Source organism: Oncorhynchus mykiss, chromosome 1, assembly GCF_057628025.1.
Source record: "Oncorhynchus mykiss isolate SJ-2025 chromosome 1, ASM5762802v1, whole genome shotgun sequence".
Lineage (NCBI taxonomy): Eukaryota > Metazoa > Chordata > Actinopteri > Salmoniformes > Salmonidae > Oncorhynchus > Oncorhynchus mykiss.
This window is the reverse complement of record NC_143022.1, coordinates 69169275-69191906: the sequence shown is the minus strand read 5'-3', so window position 1 is coordinate 69191906 and position 22632 is coordinate 69169275. Positions and strand designations below refer to the sequence as shown.

The 22632-nt window shown below is 44.7% G+C and overlaps 4 protein-coding genes and 1 pseudogene across 5 annotated transcripts; all 5 read right to left on the bottom strand.

Annotated features, from left to right (window-relative positions):
• Nucleotides 1-5687: 5687 nt before the first annotated feature.
• Nucleotides 5688-6637, bottom strand: LOC149985621 (E3 ubiquitin-protein ligase TRIM35-like). The gene has a single exon (XM_090237655.1). The coding sequence runs from the start codon at nt 6286-6288 to the stop codon at nt 5728-5730; it is 561 nt and encodes a 186-aa protein (XP_090093781.1). The 5' UTR covers nt 6289-6637; the 3' UTR covers nt 5688-5727.
• Nucleotides 6638-6724: 87 nt separating this feature from the next.
• On the bottom strand, nt 6725-7259 carry LOC149985620 (E3 ubiquitin-protein ligase TRIM39 pseudogene; annotated as a pseudogene).
• Nucleotides 7235-11771, bottom strand: LOC110527177 (E3 ubiquitin-protein ligase TRIM35). Its single transcript, XM_021608317.3, has 6 exons — nt 11248-11771; nt 10394-10489; nt 9997-10227; nt 9873-9895; nt 9660-9778; nt 7235-9539 (listed from the first exon to the last, which is right to left on the bottom strand). The coding sequence occupies exons 1-6, from the start codon at nt 11722-11724 to the stop codon at nt 8968-8970; spliced, it is 1518 nt and encodes a 505-aa protein (XP_021463992.3). The 5' UTR covers nt 11725-11771; the 3' UTR covers nt 7235-8967.
• LOC149985619 (E3 ubiquitin-protein ligase TRIM69-like) lies at nt 11748-19106 on the bottom strand. Of its 2 annotated transcripts, XM_090237647.1 has the most exons (4): nt 18250-19104; nt 17583-18158; nt 12154-12731; nt 11748-11847 (listed from the first exon to the last, which is right to left on the bottom strand). In XM_090237647.1, exons 2-3 carry the CDS (start codon nt 17824-17826, stop codon nt 12166-12168), a joined length of 810 nt encoding a protein of 269 aa, XP_090093773.1. In that variant the 5' UTR covers nt 17827-18158; nt 18250-19104; the 3' UTR covers nt 11748-11847; nt 12154-12165. The 2 variants fall into 2 exon arrangements, with proteins under 2 accessions (XP_090093773.1, XP_090093777.1); XM_090237651.1 differs by lacking the exon at nt 11748-11847 and having other exon boundaries at nt 11875-12731; nt 18250-19106.
• On the bottom strand, nt 17877-18977 carry LOC110532572 (E3 ubiquitin-protein ligase TRIM35-like). The gene is made up of 3 exons (XM_090184550.1): nt 18573-18977; nt 18250-18348; nt 17877-18158 (listed from the first exon to the last, which is right to left on the bottom strand). The coding sequence occupies exons 1-3, from the start codon at nt 18975-18977 to the stop codon at nt 17877-17879; spliced, it is 786 nt and encodes a 261-aa protein (XP_090040676.1).
• Nucleotides 19107-22632: the final 3526 nt, after the last annotated feature.

Sequence of the window (22632 nt, the reverse complement as noted above, 5' to 3'; positions counted from 1 at the left end):
AGTATGCTACAGGTCAAACATTACTGTCTTCAGCATTAAAGTGTAGCTCAGCTGAGCACATAAACCATGTTTTGGTCCCCCAGGTAAATAGGGGTAAGCAGTATGGTCCTCCAGTTAAATAAGGGTAAGCAGTATGGTCCCCCAGGTAAATAGGGGTAAGCAGTATGGTCCCCCAGTTAAATCGGGGTAAGCAGTATGGTCCCCCAGTTAAATCAGGGTAAGCAGTATGGTCCCCCAGTTAAATAGGGGTAAGCAGTATGGTCCCCCAGTTAAATAGAGGTAAGCAGTATGATTACAAATCCAATAATGTCCTTGAGGTGCTCTTACTGAACATTTCCCAGCTGCTGTTGCAAAATCCCTGTTGAAATGTTTGGCAATCGTCATTCACCTCGTTGTTACAGAGGTGGCTATCAGACACTCCCAATTCTACCACACAGTCCCCAGAACCAGTGAATCTCACACACCAAGAGAAGGATTCAGGAATAACATCATTAACAACAATAACAATCGTCTTGACAGCCAGGAGTTTGTCGTCTGCAGTTTAGTGCACTCACCGATCCCGTAGAGGTTAACCAAACTCTACAATAACCTACAATAACCTGCCATTCCTAGCAGTGGCAACATATGTTCTTTGGTGTTTGGATTAGGAACTTTAAAAAATAGCTTTCGCCCTTCTGCCCCCTGGTGTGATAACGTGTCCCAAATATTTAACAGTCTGTTGAACACATTGTAATTGGTTTTTCGAGGCATTGTGGCAGCTAGGAAGTGTAGCCGTGCCGCCGAATCAACAACTGTAAACCAATTTGAACCTGGTGGGCCAGAAGAAAGGATAGTGAAAGGGGTTTGGCAAAACTGGGACCCTGCCATAAACTGCATCATTAACAACTCTAAGATCTTGTACCATTCTCCATTCACCAGATGCTTTTCTAACAGGTCAAACTGGCGTGTTGCCAGGTGATGGCGTACATGTGACAACAGCCCCCCTGCTCAGCAGAGAGGTCAGGATTTTGCCCGTGCCTGCCTCCTCCTCCTCCTTATGCAAGGGATTCAAGTGCTTTGTGGGGCCGATATGTGCCTTTAGGAGAGACGGTCACAGGCGTTGCTCCTCTCATCTTCCCTGTCATATGTATCCCTTGCCCATAAACAGTCCCGAACCTGAGTCAACAGTGCGCTGTCAGGGGTGGGCTGGTTAGGTCCAAGGGAAACTGGAACAGGGGCTTCCCTGTCCCTTCGGTGCACTGCGTGCGTGCCGCTCACATACGTTCTGTGAGCCCCAACCACAGAGGAGAATGCTCCCAGTCTGTTGCCAACCTCACGCATGTACCAAATTCTTCCCATTTGGTATCCTCCATCTTGGGGAGAGAGATACTGCATGGGGGAACTGATTGGGGCACAGAGGAAAAACGGTTCACATCAGCTACCACACCCGAAGTTTCTTCACACACATAACCTGTTGTCAACTCTTCCTGCTCGGTCACACAATGTCACAGTGTTAAAAACAAATGGTCCCTTCGACCATTACTTCATTTGGCAGTGAAGAGTGGTCAGGTTAGTTTGGCCCGGTCGAGCAAATCCATTCGGGAGGTCAAAGGGGTCAGAGAAATACCATGAATAATACCAATCATGGCCTGGTACTTCCAGCGCGGTACAGATACCGATTCTTGGAGCGGTTACTACCAGGCCCTTCTCACTGCAACAAATGTTAATTCCCACAGTAGGTCTCTTCCCAATCAATTTACAGAGCAATTAGGAGAATAAACAAAACAATGATTGAACATTTTATCACCAAGTTGGACTGAAAGGGGTTTGGTAAGGTTCTCTACCACTGGAACGGTCTTTATTACATCTTGTAACGTGGACGCTGGGAGTCGGCTGGCACAAAACAAGACACACAAGCAGCGTACAGACATGGAACACATACTAAATACGGCCTAAGGAATAGAACCAAGGCGGTGACAGATATAGGGGAGGTAATCAGTGAAGTGATTAAGTCCAGGTGTGCCCAATGATGAAGTGCAGGTGCGAGCAATGATGAATGTCAGGACCGGTGGTTAGTAAACCTGCGACGTGGAACGCAGGAGGGGAGGAGTGCGAGTAGACGTGACACATCTCTTGATAATGGATCTTTTAAATTGTTGCATTTAGATAAAATACAGATGGTTGCCCCTGAATCGACCAGGAAAGACATTTTCACACCGCCCACACACACATTCATATTAGGTGAATCTGCGCTGTTAGAAGATAAAATTGGGTACCCACCAAAGTGGCATTGTTGGCTGTCTTTTCCTTCTACTTCCTCCACAGCCTATCTCCAGCCTCCCCCTCTACCCTGCGGGTTAGATGCTGTTACATGTGGTGGTGGTGGATAGTATGTATCACTGTCCTCAGCTTCATCATAGCCACCCATATCACCCCTGTTCTGGGGGAAATTTCTTGAAATGTGGCCTGGCTGCTGACAGTTATAACACCTCAATGGTTCCCCTCTTCCTCGTCCACCTCTTCCGCGGCCCCCTTCTCCTCTTGCTCTTCCAGCCCCCCTTCCTCTGTCTCCTGAGTTCCCCCTCTCAAAAAGCATTAGCTGGGCAGTTGATCGTGGTGGTAAACCGGATCCACCACTGTGCCCTGCTATGAGAGAGAGAGGGGAAGCTTCTTCACAATGTCCATCTTCTCCCCCATTTCCCGATTCCACTGGACCAGGATGGTTGAAGCAGCGTTCACATCACGGCCAGCCACTGGATTTGTTATTGTCTTCAGGGGAAGCTGTGCGGCAGAAGGTGGTGTGGAAACAGGAGGGGGACGTAAGTCTGGATAAAGTCAAAGTCACATTTCTGTGACCAGTCGCTGGGGAGGCTTAGAGTCTCGGCGGGGGTGGCTCTGAGGTGTCGGTATTTTACTCCGGTACTCAGTGTGTGTGGTGATCAGCGTCGTGTCTTTTTCCTTCTTCGTCTTCCTCAGATTCTCCGCCGTCTGCCCCCACAGCCCCTACTCCTGCTGCTGGGGGTTCTTGTTGTAGAGGTGTTAGCTGTTGTTGAGGTGGTGGATGGATGATGTTGATTCGGTTCATCTTTTCGTCTGTTCCTACTTGCTTTGCCTTATTTTTCTTCAGCTTTCATCCTTCCCTCTGCGAACTTCTCTGCACTTTCCCCCTCTCTCTCTCTGTCTTTGTCTCAGCTTCAACTTCCCACTTTATCCCAGCGTGTATTATTCTTCTTGCCTTTCCCCACTTTCTCCAACTGTTCTCTGACTAATTTCAATTTAGCGACACTGAGGGAAAATCTCCATTCGCTAAGCGGTGGCATTGTGACACGTCCTCGGCAACACTCAAACCCCATTTGCTTACCATTACCTTCAACGGCCTTGTGTAGCATGTGGTGGCTCCAGGATGATCCCATCTGAGTTCCTATCTCACTCACACACACAAAATAGAGGAGTGATCAGTTCCTACAACCTAAACCCCCCAAAAAATTGCATGGCTGCTAAAATATTGCCTAATTTGTCATTGATGTCACGCCCTGATCTGTTTTACCTGTTCTTGTGATTGTCCCGTGCTCCTGTTTTCTATTCTCTTTTTCTAGTCTTCCCGGTTTTGACCCTTGCCTGTTTTTTCTGGACTCCGTACCCGCCTGCCTGACCCTTCTGCCTGCCCTGACATCGAGTCTGCCACTCTGTACCTCTTGGACCTCTTGTTTTGACCTTTTGCCTGTCCACGACTATTCTCTTGCCTACACCCTTTGGATGATAAATGAAAGACAAAGACTCTACCTTCTGCATCTGGGTCTCGCCTTGTGCCCTTTGTCCCCAGTCCACCTGACCGTGCTGCTGCTCCAGTTTAAACTGTTCTGCCTTATTATTATTCGACCATGCTGGTCATTTATGAACATTTTAACATCTTGGCCATGTTCTGTTATAATCTCCACCCGGCACAGCCAGAAGAGGACTGGCCATCCCACATATGCTCTCTCTAATTCTCTCTTTCTTTCTCTCTCTCGGAGGACCTGAGCCCTAGGACCATGCCCCAGGAATACCTGACATGATGAATCCTTGCTGTCCCCAGTCCACCTGACCGTGCTGCTGCTCCAGTTTCAACTGTTCTGCCTTATTATTATTCGACCATGCTGGTCATTTATGAACATTTGAACATCTTGGCCATGTTCTGTTATAATCTCCACCCGGCACAGCCAGAAGAGGACTGGCCACCCCACATAGCCTGGTTCCTCTCTAGGTTTCTTCCTAGGTTTTGGCCTTTCTAGGGAGTTTTTCCTAGCCACCATGCTTCTACACCTGCATTGCTTGCTGTTTGGGGTTTTAGGCTGGGTTTCTGTACAGCACTTTGAGATATCAGCTGATGTACGAAGGGCTATATAAATACATTTGATTTGATTTGATTTGATTATAATTGAAGCACTGGAGAACTAATCCAAATTGGTATCTTACCTACATAAAAAGTAAACAGAGTTTTGCTACGAACTTTAGTTTGGACTGTATGACAAACAGTTCTTACTGTCCACTGGTTAATATATCCCTAACCTGATGTTTTAGTCTAACATGACTTCCTAACCAGTCCACCCGCATCACACTATGCGGTAGAGCTCTCAATCAGTGAGCGCAAAGGGATTTAGGAATGCACAATTCCTCTCATTTCAATGATGACTCACAAGCTTAGTAAAAAAAATCAACTGAGCAATCGCTGACCCTCAACTCCCATGGACGTCAGGCGGGTCTCTCCATTCCCTCGTTTGACGAGGAGGAATTTACCCTAGACTCACAGTGCAGCGAGCCTCTGCCGGCAGTTTACCCTCATAATCGCAGGAGCCACTGGTCAACGATACGTCAGTCCCATCTCTTAGTTCCTGTTTTTTTTTTATCTATACAAGGACACAGGTGCAGCTGGTTTGCAACACAGAATGATACTCCCAAGAACAGGAACTTGTAATAGCACAGTTTCATGAAGTTAGTCACATCCTCAGTTATGGGGACACATACAATAGAAATGTCCCATTACACTGGTTGGGCTCCAGCACACAAACACACGTGTCACAGCGCATTGGGTTGTTGGGGACGTGAGCCTTCTCTCCATTGATGCACACACTGGTCAGGTCATCTGAGCGAGAGAGAGACAGTGGGCCACGGCGTTGGGTTCCAGAGTCACTGGGGCTGGGGCGAAACACAGGATTCCATGATTCCTTATGTGTTATTTCATAGTTGTGATGTCTTCACTATTATTCTACAATGTAGAAAATGGTAAAAATGGTGTGTCGGTCTGAGGCTTTTCTCCATGGTGTGTCCAAACCTTTGAATGGTACTGTGTAATATTTGTTCTGCCCATGACGAAACCATGTTGATTGACTCTCAGAAACTGCAAAGCCAACATTCATGCAAAACGCATGAGCTCATCTGATGCACAGATAAGAACACGAAAAAGAATAACACATTGCCAAATAACAAGACAAAGCAAACAGAACTATAGTTTCAGTGTAGTGAACAATCCCAATAAGGTGGAATTTTACATAAAATGTAAGTCATTTAGCAAACACTATTATCCAGAGTGACTGACAGTAGTGAGTGCATGCATTTCCGTGCTTGTCCTCCATGGAAATCAAACTCACAACCCTGGCGTTGTAAGCACCTGCTCTACGAACTGTGCCACACGGGCTCATCTGTTTATCATAAATGACTTCCAGTACGTACTTACAGTAATTGGAGAACAACAGTAAAACAGTAAACAGACTAATTACTGTAACACAACCAGACCAGCCTTATGAAGTGACATGCAGTTTCTGGCCCTGAAATGACATACAATACTAGCCATACCTTGAGTTCCTGAGCAGCCTCATCCACAGGGCAGAGCTGATGGCTCCTGTGTCTCCTGGAGGTCTGACACACCGCACACAGAGCCTCCTGGTCCTCCACACAGAACAACAACAACCTCTTCCCATGGAGACTGCACCTTTCATCCCCATCCGGTACCAACCCACTCCTCCCTCCTGACTCCCTCCTTCCCTGGCTCTCCTTCTCCCCCTCTCTCGTCTCATCCTGCTTGGTGTTATTGTGGCTCCTCTCCCTCGCAAAGGTCTCCACGATGTTCCTCAGAGCCAGGTTACTGGGTGGAGCGTCGGTTTGGGAATGTTTGCGGCAGACGGGGCACTTTTTGATGACCTGAGTGTTCCAGTAGTTGTCCAGGCAGCTCCTGCAGAAGCTGTGGCTGCAGCCCAGCACCACAGGGTCAGTGAAAACATCACAGCACACAGGGCAGGACATGTCGTCCTCCAGGGTCCAGGTGGCAGCCATGATGGAGAGATGTGTTCTTGTTCTGAGCTGGTGTACCTACCGTAGGGTGGCTGGGCTAGGGACTGATGACGCTGTCTGGAATGCTGGCAAACTTGTCCAGTGTTTTGGTGTGGATTTGCTCCAAGAGTGAGGCATGGATTCGAAGTACACGAAATATGTGATTTTATTGAACATGACATCAATAATTATGGAATTCAATCATGACACTTGTTCTCAGTAAATTCATTAACAGCAAAGAATAGATCTGCTCCAGACAAAGTTCCAAAATACACATTGGTGTCACAGACGTCAATGTCACCACTGGAGGTGAGGCTGTTCACCTCAATTTACAAAACAAGAGACAGACAAAATCAATACAAAGGAGTCACTGTGACAGACTTTACCAATACAGACACTTCAGTATGTGATCAAGAAATAGAATCACCAGGTTATATCTTCAGTGAATAGGTGCCACAGTCACAGACACCTTCTCAGGGCAGATCCTCAGCACTCCAGGGTCAGTGCCATCAGAGTTGAGACAGGGAGAGAAGTAAGGGAACAGTCTCTCTGTGAACCTGTGTTCGAACGTATAGATGAGTGACATGTCACTGGAGTCATAGAAAGAGAGCTCTCCTTTCTCATAGTCCAGCTTGACCATGATCCTCATGGGCTTCCTCTTCAGAACCAACGGGGTACCCAGGGGGACAGTTCCAGCGCTATACTACCCCCGTTCCACATCCCCATCGCCCAGATCCCGACCTCTGGGCTGACCATCATATTGCCTTTCCGGGCTACACCCTCTTTGGCCACGCCCAGAGTCCAGGCCTTCTTAGGCCCCAACTCCACCTCCCAGCTGTGAATGCCTGAACAGAGCCTAGCACGCTCCCTGAGCTGTCGAATCGCTCAGCGTTATCAGGCACAGGCTGGGACACCCGTGTGTCACTCACCTCCAGGAGGCTGACAAAGCTCAATGTTGACAAGAAACACTTTATTAAGAAATGTCATGAATAAACAATAATGTGGGTTACATGGAGAAACAGTCTATTTTCAATCCTCTCAAAAATGTTTTCTTGCCTCACATCATTATTTGGAAACGGTATATTGATGATATTTTTGTTATATGGAGGGGTGATGCAAAACAGCTCCAGGCGTTCCATGCTTTTCTTAACTCCTGTTCTGAGCATCTGAGATTTACTATGCAATCTGATACACGTCAAATCAGTTTTCTTGATCTTCTGATCTTGTGTGAAGATAATGTTCTATACACTGATCTTTACAGGAAGCCTACTGATCGTAACAGTTTGTTGAGGGCTGATAGTTGTCACCCACTTCCCTTGAAAAATAGTTTGCCCTACAGCCAATTCTGTCGAATCAAAAGAATTTTCAAAAAACAGTCCGATTTCGACAGAAATATGGCTGAGACGCAAAGAAAGTTCAAGGAGAGGGGCTACAAGAATGATCAGATTAATATTGCCATTGAGAAAATTCAAAACAAAACGAGACATTACCTTTTTCAAGGTCAGTCTCGCAAAAAGACGCATTCTTGCGTTCTAACTACCCGCTATTCAAAGTGCTCTGAACAAATTAAGGGAATTGTTCACAAACATTGGCACATCCTAAAATCCGATGATAGTCTCGGTAATGTGTTTTCGGACCTTCCCTTGGTCGTATTCTCGCCGGGCAGAAATCTCAGAGACCAATGGTAAAACTCTGATTTACCACCCCAATATATTCCTGAACAACGTCTATTTGCGCCCCTACTGGATGGAAATTACAAATGTAATGGCTGTGCTCAATGCAATGGCACTTATAAATGTAAATCCTTCAAACACCCACAAACAGGGAAATCGAACCCAATAAAAGGTGTTATTACGTGCTCCACTAAGGCAGTTATTTATCTTATAACTTGTCCTTGTGGTAAAAATTATGTAGGTAAAACAAAGCGCGAATTAAAAGTACGTATCTCAGAGCATCGTAGCACCATTAGGTGTAAAAACTTTACTTATCCAGTTGCGGCCCACTTCTTGGAGGCAGGCCACTCGATTTCGTCTCTGCGTTATATTGGCATCGAACATGTCACCCTCCCTAGGAGAGGGGGTGACCGTGATAATTTATTGTTAAAAGGAGAGGCTGCCTGGATCTTTAATTTAAAGACCCTTGCGCCCTTCGGTTCGAACGTAGACTTTGATCTGAAGCCATTCTTGTGATTATTGTGACTTTGCCATTGTAATTGTGTGTAAACTTGTATAGTCAAATTAATCTATGATCGTATGCTATCCATTTGTTTGTATGCTGTTCTTTGTATGACATTTTAATATTTGATTATTAACCAATGATATTAGGCCACTCCTGGCCATGATTACAGACACCTGTGTCTTTTGACACTTTATAAACGAGTCATCCCACAGTGTTTGTGATTATACCCTGATGAAGACAGCTTGGCTGTCGAAACGTTGGTATTACATTTTTGCATCTGAGCTCCAAGAGTGTGCAGCTCTGTTTTATTTTCAAGTTTCAACTCCTTTTTTGTTTATCTTGCCATTGGACACACACCAAGAAAATATGACTTATGATATTATATAGGACAAGAATTGTTCCGTTCACATATACCCCAAAAATATACATCCATTGTGTTAATAATAGATAGTGAGACATATGGATGCTTTAGCAATGTCTCCTCTAAAAAATACATATTGTAATCTACAAAACTTTATCACCAACATCATGAACCAATGAGACTTTGGCAGGGCATATCTTTAGCGGCTCAGCATTGCGGCCGCTGTCACTCACACAGGGACAGAGGTAGGGCAACAATGGCTCTTTAAACTTGTCCCTGAATGTATAGATGAGTGACATGTCAGTGGGGTCATAGAAAGTCACCTCTCCCGCATCATAGTCCAGACACACTCTGACCCTCCTGGGCCTCCTCTTCAGAGTGAGACGGGTCCAAGGCATGGTGCAGGCGCTGTACTGGCCGCCGTCCCTCAGGGACAGGGCCCAGAACCCGTGGGCAGGGTTCACTCTCAGGACCCCTTTCCTACTCACACTCTCTCTCAGGACCCCTAGGTCCCATCTGGTCTTACCCGCCACCTCCACCTCCCAACAGTGACTGCCGGAACTGAAGGGGTCGGCCCCCAGCACGCAAACACACGTGTCACAGCGCTCTGGGTTGTTGGGGACGTGATGTTTCTCTCCACTGACGCACACACTGGTCAGGTCGTCTGAGAGAGATAGCCAGGGGGCCGCGGTGTTGGGGTCCAGAGTCACTGGGGCTGGGGTGAAACACAAACAGGTATGACTACAATGCTATATAACAATTTACATTTTAAAGTGTGGTACTCCGAGCATCTAGTGATCTGATAACCATTCATTTGCTCTGGTCTAGTACTTACTGTATTGCACCTTCTCCTGCATCTTCTCCCAGATCTTGAACCTTAGGTTGCCCAGGTGTTGGGCCATATCGATCAATGCCCCTGATACAGGCTCTGGATCCTGCAATGTACAGTTGGCCCTGAAGCCAAAAAAAATACAGATGGAGTGGCTGTTGTAGTAAAGGACTGTAACCTCGAAGCAGGCGGAATGGGTTTGAAAAAGTAGAACCTTACCTTGCTTTGTTGTTCTTGTAAGCCTAGGGGAAAGGACATAGTTGTGTGAGATAAAATGACCAAATTAGAAAATCAAATGTCTTGTATTTTAGGATGTGTATGTTTAAAGTAAGTGTCTCTGTACCTGGAGAAATGGAAGGTCATTTGCCTCTATATCCTGTTCTATCTCTCTGATGTTGCTGGTCAAGGAGGTAATCTTCTTGGCCAGGTGTTCAATCTTCTCTGCCATTATAACTGTCTTCATGTCCACCTCCTCAGAGAGGGCAGACAGCCGGACAACTTCCTCCAGGCGCAGGAATTGATGCAGCAACACAAACTCATCTCTTATCTTCCTTTCTGCTTGCTTGGCCTGGCTCTGGGGGTCAATAGGTCAAAGGGTCAGTGGGTGACCTCTCATACTTTCTGATACAATATGGAAATGGATCATAGTGCAATACTGTTGAAAAAGGCCAGGAAACCAAAATGTTGACAATAAAGTCAACGTTATTTCTCCGTATAATTGTTTGTTCCATAGTACTTACCTTGATGTGTTCTGCTGTTTTCATGCAATCCTCCTTCAACTTTTGGAATGTCTCCAACTTCCTCCTCAGAGGGATGATAGATGCTTTCACTTCCTCCTGGCCACATACCGGAGGAAAATCTCAATTTAATTTCCTTGACTCCTTGTGTCCTCTCTCCTCACTTCCTTCTCGAAACCCACTGGATGAGAAAGTCAGAGGTCCCTCCCCTCTGACCTTCTCCTCCAATGGGTTTTGAGAAGGAGGCGATGAGAGAGGACGAGATAAGTCAAGGGGTTTAGGCCACATACAGTTTCAGGTATTGAGGCGCCTGTGTGCTATTAAACACAACAGACAGAATTAATGTCAATATATCATATTTTTTCTACCTACGGCGAAACCATTTTGATTGACTCTCAGAAACTGCAAAGCCAACATTCATGCAAAACGCATGAGTTCATCTGATGCACAGATAAGAACACGAAAAAGAATAACACATTGCCAAATAACAAGACTAAGCAAACAGAACTATAGTTTCATTGTAGTGAACAATCCCAATAAGGTGGAATTTTACATACAATTTGAGTCATTTAGCAAACACTATTATCCAGAGTGACTGACAGTAGTGAGTGCATGCATTTCCGTGCTTGTCCTCCATGGAAATCAAACTCACAACCCTGGCGTTGTAAGCACCTGCTCTACGAACTGTGCCACACGGGCTCATCTGTTTATCATAAATGACTTCCAGTACGTACTTACGGTAAATGGAGAACTACAGTAAAACAGTAAACAGACTAATTACTGTAACACAACCAGATCAGCCTAGTGAAGTGACATGCAGTTTCTGTCCCTGAAATGACATACAATGCTAGCCATACCTTGAGTTCCTGAGCAGCCTCATCCACAGGGCAGAGCTGATGAGTCCTGTGTCTCCTGGAGGTCTGACACACCGCACACAGAGCCTCCTGGTCCTCCACACAGAACAACAACAACCTCTTCCCATGGAGACTGCACCTTTCATCCCCATCCGGTACCAACCCACTCCTCCCTCCTGACTCCCTCCTTCCCTGGCTCTCCTTCTCCCCCTCTCTCGTCTCATCCTGCTTGGTGTTATTGTGGCTCCTCTCCCTCGCAAAGGTCTCCACGATGTTCCTCAGAGCCAGGTTACTGGGTGGAGCGTCGGTTTGGGAATGTTTGCGGCAGACGGGGCACTTTTTGATGACCTGAGTGTTCCAGTAGTTGTCCAGGCAGCTCCTGCAGAAGCTGTGGCTGCAGCCCAGCACCACAGGGTCAGTGAAAACATCACAGCACACAGGGCAGGACATGTCGTCCTCCAGGGTCCAGGTGGCAGCCATGATAGAGAGATGTGTTCTTGTTCTAAGCTGGTGTACCTACCGTAGGGTGGCTGGGCTAGGGACTGATGACGCTGTCTGGAATGCTGGCGAACTGGTCCAGTGTTTCGGTGTTGATTTGCTCCACTTAACGGGTGAGGCATGGAATGGAAATACATGAAATATGTACTTTTATTGAACATGACATCACTAATTATGGAATTCAATCATGACACTTGTTCTCAGTAAATTCATTAACAGCAAAGAATAGATCTGCTCCAGACAAAGTTCCAAAATACACATTGGTGTCACAGACGTCAATGTCACCACTGGAGGTGAGGCTGTTCACCTCAATTTACAAAACAAGAGACAGACAAAATCAATACACAGGAGTCACTGTGACAGACTTTACCAATACAGACACTTCAGTATGTGATCAAGAAATAGAATCACCAGGTTATATGCTCAGTGAATAGGTGCCACAGTCACAGACACCTTCTCAGGGCAGATCCTCAGCACTCCAGGGTCAGTGCCATCAGAGTTGAGACAGGGAGAGAAGTAAGGGAACAGTCTCTCTGTGAACCTGTGTTCAAACGTATAGATGAGTGACATGTCACTGGAGTCATAGAAAGAGAGCTCTCCTTTCTCATAGTCCAGCTTGACCATGATCCTCATGAGCTTCCTCTTCAGAACCAACGGGGTACCCAGGGGGGCAGTTCCAGCGCTATACTGCTCCCCGTTCCACATCCCCATCGCCCAGATCCCGACCTCTGGGCAGACCATCACATTGCCTTTCCGGGCTACACCCTCTTTGGCCACGCCCAGAGTCCAGGCATTCTTAGGCTCCACTGCCATCTCCCAGCTGTGAATGCCTGAGCAGAATTCCACAGAGCTTAGCACGCTCACTGAGCTGTCGAATCGCTCAGCGTTATCAGGCACAGGCTGGGACACCCGTCTGTCACTCACCTGCAGGAGAACCCCAGAGATCAGTAGATCAGCATGGGCTGAATTTACATCCAGGGTCACAGGGGCTGGGACAGAAAGAGTGGGAAGGTTAGACGGCCACCGGGTTAGATACATGGATGTTGGTACACTGTGTTGCTGGCTGTATGAACAGAGCAGGAGTCAGCAGTTTGTCACTGGGTCAGAAATCAGAACATTGGTCAACAGTTCATGGTTTGGCAATCAGAACATGCGTCAGCAGTTTGTGTTTCAGCAACCTTAACATGACTGAGCATTTTGTCAATGAGTCCGTCACAGTCATGGAAAAAGTAACCAATTGTCATACTAAAAGTAATTAAACAGAAAATGACTCTATTAAAAGTGAGTCACCCTGTAAAATACTACTTCAGTAAAAGTATAGAATTATTTGGTTTTAAATATAATTAAGTATCAAAAGTAAATGTAATTTATCAAATATCCTTAAGTACCAAAAGTCAAAGTAAAAGTGTAAATAATTTAAAAATCCTTCTATTAAGCCAAGCAGACGGCACTCTTTTTTTTTTTATATGGAGGGGGCACACCCCAACACTCAGACATCATTTACAAACAAAGCATTTGTGTTTAGTGAGTCCGCCAGGTCAGAGGCAGTAGGGATGACCAGGATGTACTCTTAATAAGTGTGTGAATTGGACCATTTTCCTGTCCTGCTAAGCATTCAACATTTAAAAGTAATTTTGGGCCGTCAGTACAGATACCAACACATCTTCACCACCAACGTCCATTTGATGTCACAAAGCTGTCCAGTACTTTAAAAATATCCTCTCCTGTTGTCTTCCTTAATTAACCCCCCATAAACGTAACGGACATATACTAGGAGCTGTGCCAGGCCCGCCACGTCTGTTGACTCATTCAGCTGTAATGTATAGAACTCACTGGCTTGTATGCGAAGCAGTAATTGTTTCAAAACATCTCCTGCCATGTCACTGATGCGTCCTGAAACAGTGTTGTTTGATGAAGATATTGTCTGTATAGTTTTTTGGTCTTTTCCCCCCAGTATTGTCCCAGCCATAGCCGGGGCAGCAGGAAGAATTAAGTCCTCCCCAATAGTATGGGGCTTGCTTGTCCTAGCCCCTCGGTAGCTCACCATATAAGATGCTTCTAGCCCCTTCTTATTAATGGTATCTGTTGCTTTTATACATGTCTTACTATTTGAAAGTCGTCTTAATTCTCGCTCAAAAATCTCCTGTGGCTTATTTTTCAAATTGGCATGTTTTGTTTCTAAATGTCTGCGCAAGACTGAAGGTTTCATCGAGTTATGAGATAGTACTTTTGCACATACAACACACTGTGGCTGAGGGAAGGCACTACTCCCAATATAAAAGAAACCCCAACTCGATGTAGTTCTCATCATATTTGTGCCTCTTCTTATATGTCTATGGACGCGGGCCTCACTTTTTTTTTTAACCATTTATCAATTTTCGTGCAAACGGAATGAGCAGCAGCTACGTTTGGCTACATACAGACTGTTGGTGTAATTCCCACGAGAGAGTAACGGTTAATGTGATTGGATGTTAATTATTTGACTAGGCTACCTGTATTTGACATTGTGTTGTTATTTTGCTGAACACTAGATGGTTGAATTTTATTTTTGGCATTGAAACGAGGCTACTCAGGCGAGAGAAAAAAAACTCAAAAGCCAAATGTATATTCTCGTTGGAAAATATAAATGGACTGTTAGAAAATGTGAAGAATCTTTTCCCAGTTTGGGAATACCTGGTCTATGGAATAGCCTCCCCTTAGAGATCAAGCAAAGATTTGTTTTAAATAGCTTTAAAAAGCAGGCAAAGGTTTTCATTTGGACAATGTTGTCTTAGTAAGAGAAACCACTCCACTGCCCCTTGTACCCCACCACTGCTGGTCAGGTGTATGTATTGGAATAATAGTTATGATGTGCAATGAATAGTTTTTTAAGGTTGAAATGTGAAATTCATGTATGGTTGATTTTTAAGGATAAGGAAAAGTGCAGTGAATAGTGCCACTTTTTAAGATGTCAATTTAAATGAATGTATTTATGGTTGTTTGTAATTTTGTCTTTTAATCATTATATACAGTTGAAGTCGGAAGTTTAAATACACTGGAGGTTGGAGTCATTAAAACACATTTTTCAATCACTCCACAAATCTCTTGTGAACTAACTATAGTTTTGTTAAGTCGGTTAGGACATCTATTTTGTGCATGACACAAGTACAGACAGATTATTTCACTTATAATTCACTGTATCACAATTTCAGTGGGTCAGAAGATTACATACACAAAGTTGACTGTGCCTTTAAACTGCTTGGAAAATTCAAAAAAATGATGTCATGGCTTTAGAAGCTTCTGACAGACTAATTGACATAATTTGAGTCATCATTTCAATGCCTACCTTCAAACTCAGTGCCTCTTTGCATGATATCATGGGAAAATCAAAAGAAATCAGCCAAGACCTCAGAAAAAAAATACTGTTCATCCTTGGGAGCAATTTCCAAACGGCTGAAGGTACCACGTTCATCTGTACAAACAATAATATGCAAGTATAAACACCATGGGACCACACAGCCGTCAAACCGCTCAGGAAGGAGACGCGTTCTGTCTCCTAGAGATGAACGTACTTTGGTGCGAAAAGTGCAAATCAATCCCAGAACAACAGCAAAGGACCTTGTGAAGGTATTGGAGGAAACAGGTATAAAAGTATCTATATCCACAGTAAAACGAGTCCAATATTGACATAACCTGAAAGGCCGCTCAGCAAGGAAGCTGCTCCAAAACCGCCATAAAAAATCCAGACTACGGTTTGCAACTGCACACGGGGACAAAGATCTTACTTTCTGGAGAAATGTCCTCTGGTCTGATGAAACAAAAATATAACTGTTTGGCCATGATGACCATCATTATGTTTGGAGGAAAATGGGGAGGCTTGCAAGCCGAAGAACACCATCCCAACCGTGAATCACGGGAGTGGCAGCATCATGTTGTGGGAGTGCTTTGCTGCAGGAGGGACTGCTGCACTTCACAATATAGATGGCATCATGTGGACGGAAAATTACGTGGATATATTGAAGCAACATCTCAAGGCATCAGTCAGGAAGTTAAAACTTGGTCACAAATGGGTCTTCCAAATGGACAATGACCCCAAGCATACTTCCAAAGTTGTGGCAAAATGGCTTAAGGACAACAAAGTCAAGGTATTGGAGTGGCCATCACAAAGCCCTGACGTCAATCCTACAGAACATTTATGTGCAGAAATTAAAAAGCATGTGCGAGCAAGGTGGCCTACAAACCTGACTCAGTTACACCAGCTCTGTCAGGAGGAATGGGCCAAAATTCACCTAACTTATTGTGGGAAGCTTGTGGAAGGCTACCCGAAACGTTTCACCCAAGTTAAACAATGTAAAGGCAATGCTACTGTAACAGATGTGAAACGGCTAGCTTAGTTAGCGTGGGCGCTAAATAGCGTTTCAATCAGTGACGTCACTTGCTCTGAGACCTTGAAGTAGTAGTTCCCCTTGCTCTGCAAGGGCCGCGGCTTTTGTGGAGCGATGGGTAACGATGCTTCGAGGGTGACTGTTGATGTGTGCAGAAGGTCCCTGGTTCGCGCCCGGGTATGGGCGAGGGGACGGTCTAAAATTATACTGTTACATTGATGCTGTTGACCCGGATTACTGGTTGCTGCGGAAAAAGGAGGAAGGTCAAAAGGGGGGTGAGTGTAACAGATGTGAAACGGCTAGCTTAGTTAGCTTGGGCGCTAAATAGCGTTTCAATCAGTGACGTCACTTGCTCTGAGACCTTGAAGTAGTAGTTCCCCTTGCTCTGCAAGGGCCGCGGCTTTTGTGGAGCGATGGGTAACGATGCTTCGAGGGTGACTGTTGATGTGTGCAGAAGGTCCCTAGTTCGCGCCCGGGTATGGGCGAGGGGACGGTTTAAAATTATACTGTTACATTGATGCTGTTGACCCGGATTACTGGTTGCTGCGGAAAAAGGAGGAAGGTCAAAAGGGGGGTGAGTGTAACAGATGTGAAACGGCTAGCTTAGTTAGCGTGGGCGCTAAATAGCGTTTCAATCAGTGACGTCACTTGCTCTGAGACCTTGAAGTAGTAGTTCCCCTTGCTCTGCAAGGGCCGCGGCTTTTGTGGAGCGATGGGTAACGATGCTTCGAGGGTGACTGTTGATGTGTGCAGAAGGTCCCTGGTTCGCGCCCGGGTATGGGCGAGGGGACGGTCTAAAATTATACTGTTACACTACCAAATACTAATTGAGTGTATGTAAACTTCTGACTAACTGGGAATGTGATGAAAGAAATAAAAAACCGAAATAAATCACTCTCTACTATTATTCTGACATTTCACATTCTTAAAATAAAGTGGTGATCCTGAATGACCTAAGACAGGGATTTTTTTACTTGAATTAAATGTCAGGAATTGTGAAAAACTGAGTTTAAATGTATTTGGCTAAGGTGTATGCAAACTTCCGAATTCAACTGTAAGTTATTGTTTTTACCATTGAGGACTGACCACGTTGTAAACAAGCGTTGTAATTAATACTGTTAAGTTTGTCCACATTTTGTTGTACATGTTTCTTAACCAAAATAAATTCAATTCAATAACAAAATGCAGCCACCCAAAAATACGACTTAAGTAGTACTTGAAAGTATTTTTAGTTAAGGAATTTTCATCACTGGTCAGTCAGGAATTCCAACATGAGTCAGCTTTTTTTGTGAGGAATCAGACTGGCTCAGAAAAGGTACATGTTGTTGTTGCTTCACCCGGGATTCAAGGCTATGAATGAGTGCTATAGGCTGGAGTCTGGATATTGGACAGTAATGTTTCGAAATGGATCATTGGAAGCAAGTCAATGATTAACCTCAAAATGTGGACTGTTGCTTATAAAATCTGTGTACTCACTGTATTCAACCATTTTCTGCATTTTCTCCCAGACCTTGAACCTCAGGTTGCCCAGGTGTTGGGCCACGTCTATCAGTGTCCCTGATAAAGGCTCTGGATCCTGCAGTGTACTGAAATGACATACAGTACACACATTTTGTGTCAATAATGTTGGAGACTGATCAAATATTTGACTTATGACGATCATTGTAATGTTGCATAACCGTCTTTCAAGTCCTTGTATATTTCGGAAACAAAAACACATGGATCACAGTAAAAAAAATAACATCATTATTTGAGAAAGCCTCAGTACATTTAACAGTTGTACCGTGAACACAGAACATTGTTAAACATTGTGAGATGAACCTGCAAGAATGAGACATCATCTGTTTTCATCCTGTACTGTATGTCTGAGATTCTCTCAGAGAGAGAAGTCATGTCGCAGGTGAGGCGGTTGATCCTCTCAGTCAGTAACCCGGTCTTCTTGCTCTCCTCCTGTTCCAGAGCTTCCAGTCTGGCCTCCTCCTCCGCTCTCAGGAACTGGCGGAGCTTCGCAAACTCACTCTTGATCTGTCCTGTTGTGGTCTGGGCCTGGGTCTGAAACGGTGCAATAAGATAGACATGTAGTATCTGTGTAAATATCTTTGTATTATCGTTGTAATATTGTGTTATTTAGCTAGCGGCATACCTTGATGCATTGTGCTGCACGCTCTCTTGATGCTCTCGCTTGCTTTACGGCCAGTTCCAGTTTCTCTGGAAGGTTGTAGAGCAGTGCCGTGAGTTCCCTCTGGGTAGATAATGGAAGAGAGGGGGGATAGTGGTGGAGAGATAAGGAGGGGTTGCAGTAGAAGAAGGATGGAAATTAAACAAGCTTCTCAACTATTCTGTGTTTACAGTATATTGAATATATTGAGTTGCGACGGGAACTCGGTTAGCGAGCGGAAAACCCTGCAAGTACATGTGTATTCCTGCCTGCACAGTACCTTACTCCATCGCACTTCCTTCCTTCACTGACAGGCGCTTGTGTTTGGCATGCAGCTCGGTCTCCACACACACAGCACAAACAAGTTCCTCACACTCCTTACAGAAAAACCTGAGCTTCTTGTTCTGTATGGAACACAGCACAAGACACACTGCTCTCCCCTCATTCCCCTCATTCTCCTCTCTCTGCAGGTAGGCCTCCACTATGTTCCTCAGTTTCATGTTGGACACGGAGGGATGGAAATCGGCCATGGAAGGCCTTCGCCTGCAGACGGGGCATTCGCGCTGCTTTTGTTGTATCCATGCTGGTGTTTCCAGGCAGCCGCGGCAGAAGCTGTGTTGGCATTTCAGACTCACGGGGTCCTGGAAAAATTCAAAGCAGATGGGACAGCTGAGCTCGTCCTCCAGAGCTGCTGTAGGTCGCTGCTGGAGCATCCTCTTCCTCGGGTAGAGTCAGGTAAAGGCCTTTCTCTTCAGAATACAGTATGAACTAGCGACTGTACATTTGTACATGCATCATTACAACCGTACCCTTTCCATCGCTTGTTCACCAACCCACTGCACGGAATGTAGGTTTACAGTGCTTGATTACTTATTAACATTTAGGCCGTACCTGTGATCAGAGTTTATCCCAGTTATCCAATTCATGCCGAGGCAGAGGTCGCATAACATAGCAATGAAGTCATTCCTTTGGCACATGTTGCTGTATCTCAAGTAAGTGTCAGTGTCTCAGTCGTTCAACAACAACACCCGGACAGAAATAGCCACACTTGGTGTCATGTACAACAGATCCAAGGCACTGAACAAAGCAGTGTAGATGCCTGGTATCTGTTGTCTTGTAAGAATGTTTGACGGGGGGAAAAAAGCTATTACTGTAGGACTAATAACTGGTTGGCACTGATTAACCAATAATAACTGGTTGGCACTAATTTGACACTGGGGTGGTAACAGCCTCAGCCATATTTGCCAGTCTGACACACTGGCCAATCAACTTCAAAAAGCTTCTACTCTGAGAGGTGATCCGCCATAACGCATGGATTCTGATAGCAGAACCAGTTAAAAAGCTTTGGCATCTTGTAACCCAGCACCATTTGAACTGCAACCCTGCATAACACGCTCTGTCAGGCTCAGAGTAGCCTCACAAGTCAGCAGACCCTCAGCTAGTGACTATTATATAATAGGACTCTGTTGTGACGTTCAGTTGAGAAAGCTGCCAAAAGGGGGCAGTAAAGCACTGCTATGGCAGCTGTATTGTAGTCAGTCACAACGGATGATGTCTGGGGCCCATTCTTAAGAGGCTATTAAGTGAATATTGATTATTTGGCAGATGAAATCCCATGTTACTTTTTTAGGGCACAGCTCTAGGCAGACATGAGAGCATCTAATCAAATAAAGTGTTTTACACAATACTGCTTCTAGTCACATTATTATTTTAAATGGGATACTTAAAATGTTCTGATGCAATCTATCACAGGCTCCATCTTCTTCCTTCTAACTTTCTTCCAAATACTCTTCTTATTTATCTCTCACCCAAATGCTTTCCCCCCCATTCTCTGCCACAGACACCTAATTGTAACAGTCTGAAATACCCATTTATCCATTCCACCCAGGAGACATTTCTCTTTCTCTAAGTGTTCCAGACATAAGGGATTTTTCCAAACTTGATGTAAGTTCATTCCACTACCACTTTCATTTCCATTTGACACCATTAGAGAGGTCCGTTTATTTCGGATTTGTGTCCATCTTCGTTGTGATGTATGACCTCTCCACGTTCTACCTGTATGCCTATTATTAGTTGACCTTTGATTCATTTTGTAATAGTAGTGCTCTATAAGTTTGGGTCATAATTTCTTGTTGAACAGGATTTGGTATTAGTAGTTCTAGTGAGATCATGATAGGATCCTGTTTTGGGACACAGGAGACTAAAGTAGTCTGAAGTATAGAAGGCATTAAGCTGACAATCAATATCTGTGTCTGTCCCCATTCTGATCAGACAAACATATTGTTGAGTCTACACCATTGTCTCATGTCTGCATCACATCCGGCCGTGATTGGGAGTCCCATAGGGTGGCGCACAATTGGCCCAGCGCTGTCCGGGTTTGGCCGGGGTGGGCCGCCATTGTAAATATGAATTTGTTCTTAACTGACTTGCCTAGTTAAATAAAGGTTAAAAAAAAAATCCAAAATAATGTACAAAAATACTTCAGAAAGTGTGAAGGCCGTCTGCACTGATCTGTCTGATAGTTCATCCTCAAAATGTTACCACGGTGACATCATCCACTGAACCGCCTTTCACCCTCAAAATGTTACCAAGGGGACGTCGTCCACTGAACCCCCTTTGATCTTCAAAAGAGTCAGAGTTAATCTGTAGCTAATATTTACTTTTTGTTCATGAGCGAGTGTACCTAATTCTACATAAAATAATACACTTTGTGGTGGTAGAATCAGTATCTATGAAGTTTGAAATGTGCACAAAAATGTCTGCTTGCTGCCTGAACCAGGATCAAATCAATCCATATGAAATGAAAGGCAGGGATGCTAACAATGCCAGTTCACTCAATGCTGAATACTCCTTCTAGCTAGCTAGCTAGCTAGCTAGTGTAGGGAAGTTCTAGCTAATGCACAAATTAACTTTCATTATATCTGTTCTGCCGTGAGTAGTGTGCAGAGTTTTACAGCACAGCTGACAGCATTCCGCAACGTTATCTCGTTGGTCAAATGTTACTAAGTAGCAAGGCACAGTGCCAGCTTTCAGAGTCGGATACATGTGCTTTTTTTAACAGTCCCAAAAATTTGTTGCTGTACAACTTCATCAACAAGCTGGCAAACTAGCTACCATATGGCCATTCAAACAAGCTTGCTTGCACACTCTCTCTCTCTCTCTCTCTCTCTCTCTCTCTCTCTCTCTCACTCTCTCTCTCTCTCTCTCAGGATTTTTTTTTTAAACAAAGTGAGTGAAGAATGATGGAGTGGAGCTTTCTTCCGTACAGTGTCCAGGAGACTGACAAATTGCTCATGTGAGAGAGATGGGGAACAGTGAATAGTGCCCCTGGGCACACTGGGCAGTCTCAGTACTTACTCACAAAAGAGGGAGGGCTAATGGAGAGTTTTAGAGAGAGAATGACTGTGGTCTTTCTCATTTGTGCTCTGTTTCTCCTCTGAATCAGTGAAGCATGTTTGCCCCAGACAGAGCCCTGTGAATGCAGCCCAGCATTAAGCGCTGTTGGCCTCCTATAACAAGCTAAGACATGCTGTTTGGGGGTTTCTACTGAGCTGCTCATGTCCACCACCCACTTTCCAATCCATAACTGCTTACTTGAGTTAAATTTTCATGTATCGGCACGACCAAAGGAGTTTATTTCAAGGAGATGAATTACTTTGTGTTGATGATTTGAATCCCCTCGGTTTCAAGGTTGAATGTAACTGGTGATTGTTCAGATGTTTACATTGCTGAAGCAATAATACAAGTTGGTAAACTCAAATATGGTCTTCTGGAAGGCTTTGTACTGTCTGGTAAGCGGTGGGAGAGGCTACATAACTGACTGTAAATAAATTGGAAATACAGTACCATTCAAAAATGTGGATATTGGCGTATTGCTGTGGAATGCCTAGGTAGCCATGCTGGTTAAGTGTGCCTTGAAGTCTAAATAAATCACCAACAGTGTCACCAGCAAAGCACCCACACACCATCGCACCTCCTCCTCCATGCTTCACAGTGGGAACCAAACGTGCGGAGATCCTCCGTTCACCTACTCTGCATCTCACAAAGACACGTTGTTGGAACAAAAGATCTCAAATTTGGACTCATCAGACCAAAGGACAGATTTCCACCGGTCTTATGTCCATTGCTCATGTTTCTTGGCCCAAGCAAGTCTCTTCTTATTATTGGTGTCCTTTAGTAGGGGTTTCTTTGCAGCAAATCGACCATGAAGGCCTGATTGACGAAGTCTCCTCTGAACAGTTGATGTTGAGATCAACAATACAGTGCCTTTAGAAAGTATTCATACCCCTTAATTCATGCCACATTTTGTTGTGTTACAGACTCAATTTTAAATGGATTTAATTTAGATGTTTTTGTCACTGGCATACA